The sequence below is a fragment of the Paralichthys olivaceus genome, chromosome 14 (genome assembly GCF_024713975.1).
Source record: "Paralichthys olivaceus isolate ysfri-2021 chromosome 14, ASM2471397v2, whole genome shotgun sequence".
Classification (NCBI taxonomy): domain Eukaryota; kingdom Metazoa; phylum Chordata; class Actinopteri; order Pleuronectiformes; family Paralichthyidae; genus Paralichthys; species Paralichthys olivaceus.
In genome coordinates, this window is record NC_091106.1 from 22,218,515 (window position 1) to 22,227,801 (window position 9,287).

At 40.0% G+C, this 9,287-nt stretch overlaps 1 protein-coding gene across 2 annotated transcripts; it reads left to right on the top strand.

Annotated features, from left to right (window-relative positions):
- The first annotated feature begins 3,520 nt into the window (after positions 1-3,520).
- napba (N-ethylmaleimide-sensitive factor attachment protein, beta a) lies at positions 3,521-8,972 on the top strand. Of its 2 annotated transcripts, XM_020088099.2 has the most exons (10): positions 3,521-3,772; positions 5,356-5,435; positions 5,830-5,946; positions 6,551-6,597; positions 6,715-6,792; positions 6,952-7,007; positions 7,142-7,226; positions 7,324-7,428; positions 7,517-7,585; positions 7,973-8,972. In XM_020088099.2, exons 1-10 carry the CDS (start codon positions 3,675-3,677, stop codon positions 8,123-8,125), a joined length of 888 nt encoding a protein of 295 aa, XP_019943658.1. In that variant the 5' UTR covers positions 3,521-3,674; the 3' UTR covers positions 8,126-8,972. The 2 variants fall into 2 exon arrangements, with proteins under 2 accessions (XP_019943658.1, XP_019943666.1); XM_020088107.2 differs by lacking the exons at positions 3,521-3,772; positions 5,356-5,435; positions 6,551-6,597 and having other exon boundaries at positions 5,839-5,946; positions 7,973-8,272.
- The last annotated feature ends 315 nt before the right edge of the window (positions 8,973-9,287 follow it).

Here is a 9,287-nt window from a genome sequence, read left to right on the forward strand (position 1 = left end):
ATCACTCTTTCTATCAGTCTATCTATCTATCTGTCTATCAGTCTATCTATCTATCTATTTATCACTCTATCTATCTATCTATCACTCTATCTATCTATCTATCTATCTATCTATCTATTACTCTATCTATCAGTCTATCTATCTATCTATCACTCTATCTATCTATCTATCACTCTATCTATCTATCTATCTATCTGTCTATCTATCTATCTATCTATCTATCTATCTATCTATCTATCAGTCTATCTATCTATCTATCAGTCTATCTATCTATCTATCTATCTATCTATCTATCTATCTATCTATCTATCTATCTATCAGTCTATCTATCTATCTATCTATCTATCTATCTATCTATCTATCTATCTATCTATCTATCTATCTATCACTATCTATCTATCTATCTATCTATCTATTACTCTATCTATCACTCTATCTATCTATCTATCTATCTATCTGTCTGTCTATCTATCTATCTATCTATCTATCTATCTATCTATCTATGAGTCTATCTATCTATCTATCTATCTATCTATCAGTCTATCTATCTATCTATCTATCTATCTATCTATCTATCTATCTATCTATCTATCTATCTATCTATCAGTGAGCGTACATCCTTCCTGTCTCGCTCATTTTATTTTGTATCCGTATAGAAACATGTTAAATATCCAAACTACACGTTTTATCTTCTTAGTCACTAATAAGACGTGGTCACCATGGCGACTGGGTCTACAATCGTAGAAACCCAGCAAAGGCGGCGTTGTTGCTCAAGGGCAGCGGCAATGAGGGAGGAGCGGGCGCTGCTCGTTCATCCGTCTCATCTCTCTCTTTCAAATCTGAGAAGATGAGGGAACATTTCAAATATTGTTGCACGTAAAATAATACGGATACTTCATACTGTTAATGGAGTGAGAGGTTACTCTGAATATATCTACATGTATATGTATACATGTATATATTCAGAGTGGGGACGTAAACTCCATCACCTTCTGTTCTGGCTCCCCTGTCTTCCCCCTCACTCTCTCTCTCTCTCTCTCTCTCTCTCTCTCTCCATTTCACACCTTCACTGTCCCGTCAGTGGTTTTTATATTTGTTTTATTTTATTCTCTTGTTTTCACGCTTCTTCGATATGTCTAATGTCATGTGATATTTCAAGAAGACATTATCGAGCCCTGTATCATTTTCTTTCTCTATTTTAATTTATTTTGCACTCTACCTTTAGTTTGATTATTCATTGGTCACATCCACACAACGAGTCATGTTCACAATATTTATGCGAGAACGTTGGAAGGAGGAAAAAAAAAATCAGAACGAGTTTAATGTGATGAAGTATCCGTCTGTTCTTTACCAGATTTGAAAGATTTTACAAAATTCATTTCTCAAGATGTCTGGTCAAATGTATTCTCACTAGTTTGATTATGCACTTTGTTTTATTTAGTTGTTTATTTATTGAGGAGATTTGAGGAGAAAATATATCTCAATGGCAGATTCTGTTAAGTTATTGAAATCATATATATATATATATAAATATATATTTATCACAGCATGCCAGTTAACATTAGACTTTTATCGATTTATGCATCATCAGACTTCCAATATGTTTCGAGAAAATTTGAGGATTTGCATCGATTTCATGAATCAGTATTTTAGTTAATTAATTAATTTGTTATTTCTTCTGAAACCAGTAGCAGCCACATCCCAAACGTTCCCTCGGACTCTTGGTTCTCACACTCGTTCGATGTGAAGGAGCCAAAGTTTCTGCAGCCTCTGCATGATTTCTTCATTTTGATGTGAAAGGTGTTTCTGCACATAATAATCTCTCTGATGGATGTTTGTTTATTTATTGTTATATTGATGATCACTAAGCAACAACAGCATCATTTATAAAAACTGTCTCAGAACGAAATGAGTCGACTTTTTTGTAAGAAACTGTAAAATGAACGGAGCTCGTCACTCTTTGCACAGTGATCTTCCAGAAAATTACTTGTTGGAAGCTTTTCCCTTGTTTTTGTTTTTCCTCTGATACTTAAACACCTGAAGCTCGAGCTGCGTTCAACAACCTTTTTTCAGAGAACCTTATTTATCGGGACTTGACCTCATGTGAAAAATATTAGCTTACACCACAGCAAACTCTCAATGTTAACTTTAAAGTACCTCATTATTCTCTAAATGATCTGCTTAGAAGACGCTCGTGTGGTTCTCCTGCAGAACGTCTTGCTGAACGCAGCCCAGCTTCAGGGATTAAACTGAGCATGCTTTTGTTGTCTTGGATTTCTCCACAAATTGTTCAACTGTTTCTTGGTTTTGCTGAATGCTACTTAAAGACTGAACGACTATTAAAATATTTGACCTAAGAATTAGACGTTATCGGTTTATGTCCCTGTGAGATCCGAGTGTAAAGAGCTCGGTGTGGGAAGATGCGAGGCGAAGGAGAGTGAGGAGGAGTCTGGGAGTTTGAGTCTAACGTGTAATTACTGTTGTCAGCCGCATCGTGAGGAACCCACAGCGCTCGTGTTTGCTCTCTGAGAGTCTTTTCTGCGTGTTTGGATGATGTGGGTATTCACACAGAGACAATGAGCTGTATCTGTCAGGCAGGAGTGTGGAGGAGGCCTCTCCAGCTGTCAGCTTCTCTCATTACAATGAAACACACAGTGGAACAACTTTCTGCCTGAAGGGTGTCAGGATCTCCACACACAACTAATATCTGAATCTGATTTCCATGAAAATTATTTGTTTGTTTGTTTGTTTGCAGGATTACGCAAAATCTGCTTCGTGGATTTCAGATTTTTATTTAGATTTCGACCAAATTGCACAGACACAGAAATAACTGAAAAATCCATGAATCCCCAAGAGATGAATAAAGAAACCAGATCACACATTGTTAAAGAAAGAAGACAAACTCCTCGATGCTCCTCTTTGTCCAGATGTGCACGAGGTTCTTCTTGTGGTCCATTCACTGACTTTAATGGAAATCTGTTCAGTGACAAACAAACAAACTGGCAGTTTATCTTATATCTGAAGAAACAATCACCACGAACAGATTAAAGACATGAACTCAAACAGTTTAAATCATGAAAACCAGAATTCATCCTTCTCAAATTTCCATCTCTGCTATGATAAATAAATAAAAAAACTCAATAATATAATTAAATGTTCTGAGAATTCATTATATTTGTTAAACTTTGTGGGTGAATTTAGGCTCTATAAATTCGACATATTCCAACATTGGCTTTAAACATTAGATCAACATATTGAACCTTACATTTCTTTTTATTACAATTCAATCAATCAACGTGCAAATATAACAAACAGGTTTAATCCTGTTGACTAGATTTTGCTAAATAAACACCCACCCCTGCATCACAGTGGTGAGGAGACAGAGTGAATTTACGTTTTTCTCCCTTTAATCTTGATTTATTTTTTATTTTACTTGCACTTCCCTCTCCTGTCCAGCACACGGAGGCATCGAGCTGCAGATGAGCTTCCTCTCTCTCTCTCTCTCTCTCTCTCTGCAGAAGAAGAGCCGCAGCCTCTCAGCATCAGCACCAGACATCATCATCATCATCATCCTCCTCCTCTTCCTCCTCCTCCTCTTCTCTCCTCCTCTCTCCACTGCGGATCCTCGGCCTGTTTTCTCCCGGACCTCCTCCAGCGGCAGACCCCGGCTCGTCATGGACAACTCCGGCAAAGAGAAGGAGGCCATGCAGCTGATGGCTGAAGCCGACAAGAAAGTCAAGGCGTCCGGATCGTTCCTGGGAGGAATGTTCGGGTAAAGGATGCTGTCCGTGTCTGTGTTTACCCGCCTCTGCCTCTCTCTGGTGGGGGAGGGATTCCTGCAGGGCCCGCCACTCTGCTTCTGCTCTTCTGCACCGACTCAACGCTAAAATACAAAAATCCCCATCATGCGTCTGCAGCATCCAGCGATGAGCTGCAGGGTTCCAGTGTTGCATCAGTAGAATTTAATATTTTTAATATTCACATCATCTGTGTTGTGTATGTGCTGTGACATCATGTCCTTCTGAAGATTATTCTCAGGATTGTCGTTGAGCCTGTGGCCGATAAGGAAGAGTAATGATAATGTGGCCTGCGTGTCGAGGCCTGTCACGCAACACAGATGTAAACGTGGTGATGCGGGATGTGTGCGGGCTGAGCTGCAGCGTGAGGCCGCGCCAGGGCTGAGGGGAGGCGGGCAGCGCAGCGCAGTTAGAGACGGTGCGAAGGAAACAGTGATGATGATGCGGGGGCTGCGTGTGTGTGCGTGTGTGTTTGCGTGTGTGCGTGTGTGTGTGTGTGGGGGAGGGTGAGTGTGCGTGTCTGTGTGAGCGTGTGTGAGTGTGCGTGTGTGGGAGGGTGATGTTTACAAGTAAAATGGAATCATGCAAACAAATTAGGATTTATTTTTTTATATTTATATATTTATTAATGAAGTTAAAGTAAAACTGTGCAGCATCTTAAAAACTATATATTTATATATAAAAATATATCAAAGGAAGAATCAATATGTCGTTTTATCATTATAATCAATAATTGATTCCTCAATTATCAAAATTATTATTTTGATAATCATTTCAATCATGTATGAAGAAAGATTAGTGTTATATATATATATATATATATATATAAAACAAGCTCACAGACTGGAAGTAAAATTACATGACAGTGTAGTTTGTTTTTTTTACCTTATTGATACTTGAGTAATGCTGACTAATGCTTTAGGTTTTATGAAATATTATCAGATGTCAAATCTTCTTCTCTGCCTCCATGTTCAGTCTTTTTCCACATTTTGGAATCCTCCTCGTACGAACTTCTGTGTTATAGATTATACACACACACACTTTTAACTATAATCTGTGTCCTCAAACCCAGAATGGCTCACATCTGTTTTCACCCCACGGGCGGCACCATGTTTATTTAATGAGCCTCAGCCTCAAGTTAAGAGATGAACTAAATTCATTCAGGGTCATTTAGTGGCTCAGTGGGTTGTTGATCCACATATTTTTATTTTTATTGTAGAATCTGTAAATTATCCTTGTTTGGACATAGATTAGAACAATAAACTTCAACACATGGAACCTGGAGATATAAATACAATTATACAAATACTTTGTGAACTAGTTCAAGCTGCAGTCACATGACCTTGAATCTGAATATAAGCTCGATCAAAAGCAGATGCACAAATTAACACAAGTCAGTTTTGATACAGAAATGAAAACTGTGAGAGTTCACAACATTAAAGTAAAAGCTTAGAAACATTGTCAAAAGACAAGTTTTCTGCTTTTTAAAAAGACGTCACATGTTCAAAATTTGATAAAAAGAAAAAGAAATAATAAAAAATGTTTGTTTGTGTAACAGGGGGAACCATAAGGTGGAGGATGCTTGTGAAATGTACGCCAGAGCAGCCAACATGTTTAAGATGGCAAAGAACTGGAGTGGTAGGTGACACACACACACACACACACACACACACACTTATCAGAACATAAATGATTCACCAGCTCACAGAGAATATTTTATGACCATGTTCAGCAGCAAGAGCTTTAAAAAAAACACAGGCACAGTGAATTTAAAAATGAAGCGACACACACGGGAAGCAGCTGTGATCCAGCTGTGCCAATAATAGCTCACACCGAGCATCTCGATCTGTGATCATGTTTCCAGATGTGAGTGTTGAAAAAAAAAAAACAGTCACGACTTTTGTCTGAGAGAAAATTAAGGAAACAGGATTTTGGTTTGGTCAAAAGGTAGATTCAGAACCGCTAGAGACAGAATGTGGATTATATTTGCATTTGTTAAAGCGTGTGTGTGTGTGTGTGTGTGTGTGTGTAGCTGCAGGGAATGCGTTCTGTCAGGCCGCCCGGCTCCACATGCAGCTCCAGAACAAACTGGACTCTGCCACCAGCTTCGTCGACGCAGGCAACGCCTACAAGAAGGCCGACCCACAGGGTGAGTGAGCACTGCTGTCCCACAGACACGCACGTGAATGTGATGCGACATTACACAGCATAAAGTAGAAGTACTCGAGTTAAAGTACAAGTATCTGAGTAAACAGTACGAAGTCACTTCTCACCACTGGACTCAGAATAAACGACGTGAGAGAATCTGGAAACTGACAAATTAAAATTGATTCACGCTAATCTGCTAATCTGTCCATGAGATCTTTAGCTGTCAGTCAGCTGTGGTGATTCCTGCCTCGTCATATATTCGGACACGTTGATCCATCAGATGATTGATTATCGACTAATTACTGACAAACGTTCGCTCTCAAACGCTCCGTCCATGTTTTCTGGTGACGAGGTGAAAGGAGAAGCTTCTCAGTCGGGACCCAGAGGAGGTGTTTCTTTCAGGATTAAACTGTGTCTCGGATTTGCTGGAGGAAAATTGATATTGTGGGTTATGTTTCATTGGATCTCCTGCCCCTCCTGGGAGGAAGCCGAGAGTGAGGACTTTTAATTTGGCTCAGTGAACTCAGACGGCTTCAGCTCAGGTGGTTTTTAATTTCGGTTTCCTCGTAACAGACGTTAAAAAACATCTTATCTTCTGTTTCCAGAGGCCATCAACTGTTTAAACCAGGCCATCGACATCTACACCGACATGGTGAGTTCCGGCTCCACCGCCGAGCTGCTGCCTCCGACCTTTGACCTTTGACTCTGCCATTCTCACCTTATCCCCTGTGTGTGTGTGTGTGTGTGTGTGTGTGTGTGCGTTTTACAGGGTCGTTTCACTATTGCAGCCAAACATCACATCACTATCGCGGAGGTTTATGAATCTGAGCTGGTTGATATCGAAAAGGTAAAGTGAAGCACAAAATGATTCCCTTTTTTTAAATTCATTCTTATTCTGACATGTATTCTTTTTTTTTCTTGGATGAATTGAACATGAATCAGATGTTTGAAACATCTTCTACAGTTTTATTCTGTGCGTTACGTTCTGGTGTGTTTGTGTTTTCAGGGCATTGCTCACTATGAGCAGGCAGCAGATTACTACAAGGGAGAAGAATCCAACAGGTAAATGAAAACCAGCGCAGTGTGAAGGCTTCCTACGAAACCTCAGCCTTGAAGAAATAAATGTTTTTACTCTGAGGTGTTGACGGAAACGAACACGTCGGACCTTCACTCGTGTGTTTCTGTGTTTGTTTCAGCTCAGCCAACAAATGTCTCCTGAAGGTCGGACACTACAGCGCTCAGCTGGAGCAGTACCAGAAAGCTATCGAAATCTATGAACAGGTAACAGCTTCAGTTAATATTACTCATTTAATATTCAGATATTGTATTTATACTTATATTCACACACAGTACTGTAATGCTTGTGTGTGTGATTCAGGTTGCCATGAGCACCATGGACAATCCTTTGTTGAAGTACAACGCTAAAGAGTATTTCTTCAAGGCCTCGCTGTGTCACTTCATAGTGGACGAACTGAACGCCAAGGTAACACACACACACACACACACACTCTAATGCATCCTGACCTTAGTGTTTCTAACTGAACGAGTACGTGTGCACTTGTGTGTTTCAGTTGGCCATCGAGAAATACGAGGAGATGTTTCCAGCTTTCTCCGACTCCAGAGAGCTCAAACTGTTAAAGGTACCTGATGTTTTCTATCTGCTGTCATCACGAGTCTGTGGTCATGTTGAGTCTGTCACTGTGGTCCAGGCTGAAAAAAACGTTTCTTAAAATCTATTGGATGGATCGTTATGAAATTTAACTTCACTGAGCTGCTCCGTCTTATTTTTCTGGTTCTCTTCATTTCTTTTCTCCCACTCTGTAAATACCATCAAGCTCAGTTCAAAGTTCCACTTCAATATAACCAGGGAAGATAAAAAAAAAACTTCAATCACAAAAAAAAAAAATCAATGTTTTTCTTTGTCAAATGCGTCTTGGACCTTATCGAGGTCATCTGCCTCTCCTGAGAAGAAACCTCTCTCTCCTCTGCTGGTAAAAAATATTAATCTTTACATTTCGTTGCATCAGAAACTCCTAGAAGCCCACGAGGAGCAGAACAGCGAGGCGTTCACGGAGGCCGTCAAGGAGTTCGACTCAGTGTCTCGTCTGGACCAGTGGCTGACCACGATGCTGCTCCGCATCAAAAAGACCATCCAGGGAGACGCCGGGGACCTGAAATAGACAAATTTAACGAGGGGGGGTAAGGAGGGAGGGAGAAAAGGGGGAAGAGAAGAAAGACAGAAGATAACGGCACAGGGGGGTTGTTAATTCAAGAAAAGGAAGGGAGAATTATGGGTAAGGAAAGACGTGAAAGGAGAAGGAAAGATGATTCTAGAGGTTTAAACGAGGGACGGTGTGACTGAGGGAGTTTACAGTTGTAGATATGAGTCTGCATGTGACCCCCAACAAACTAAGCATCACCTTTAAAACCACCTCGTGTCCCCCGTCCCCCTGCAGTATTGCTCTCGTAACACTGGACAGAAATGTACGCAAGAGAGAATGGTCAGAAAAAGGTGTGAGTGTGTGTGAGAGAGAAAGTATATGTTGAGATTTAAGGATATATGTTATTGATAAAGGGATAATAATGTTATTTATGAGATCATTGATATTTATTGTCAATACTGAAAATATTATTTATTGTATATTATGGTGCTCAGTGTTACGATTTGTCTTAATATTTTAGGTATTAGCCCCTCAGCTCTCCTCTTCTCTTCCCCTATACTCCCTCTCCTCCTCTTCTTCCTCTGTCTTCCCTCGTTCCTCTCCTCACCCCCCTCGGTCCCATCAATTCAGTGATATCACCCATTTGTGGTTCTTTGTGTTGAGGCCAATCGTTGGTCGGTGCAGTTTGCCGCCAGCGCAGACGCCCCGTCACTGCCTTGTTTGTGCATGTCTGTTGTCATGTGGATTTAAGTGTTCTACGTGTATCGTGCTAACGTGTGAACAACATACATGTAGCCTGGTATCATTTGCGTGAACTCAGTAAATATGTACCTCAGAGTTGAAATAAAAACACCATCGCTCCAGATGTGTGACTGATCTGTTGTGTTCTCAGTTGTAAAACATGGCTGCATACACACGGTGAGAAAACCAGACCATGATATATTTATTTTCAACATGGACACAGAACATGCATCATTGACTCCAATAAATCTCCATGAAATCAGTGTTCATTTGAAATAAATCAACTAATTTAGCAAGACTGACATACATAGTATATTTCATAGTTTGCAGCTTTGAACAAATTAAAAATACAGACTATAAATGTACACAGATGATTTGACTGAGCAGATTTCCACTTGAACACACGATAAATGAATTCATCAAAACCTTGAATCGTTGC

Excerpts from the sequence above, each read along its gene's own strand:
- napba (XM_020088099.2), top strand. The coding sequence starts at position 3,675 with ATGGACAACTCCGGCAAAGAGAAGGAGGCCATGCAGCTGATGGCTGAA. Across the intron at positions 3,773-5,355 it reads TTCCTGGGAGGAATGTTCGG|GGGGAACCATAAGGTGGAGG; the intron begins GTAAAGGATGCT and ends TTTGTGTAACAG. Across the intron at positions 6,793-6,951 it reads AGCTGGTTGATATCGAAAAG|GGCATTGCTCACTATGAGCA; the intron begins GTAAAGTGAAGC and ends TTGTGTTTTCAG.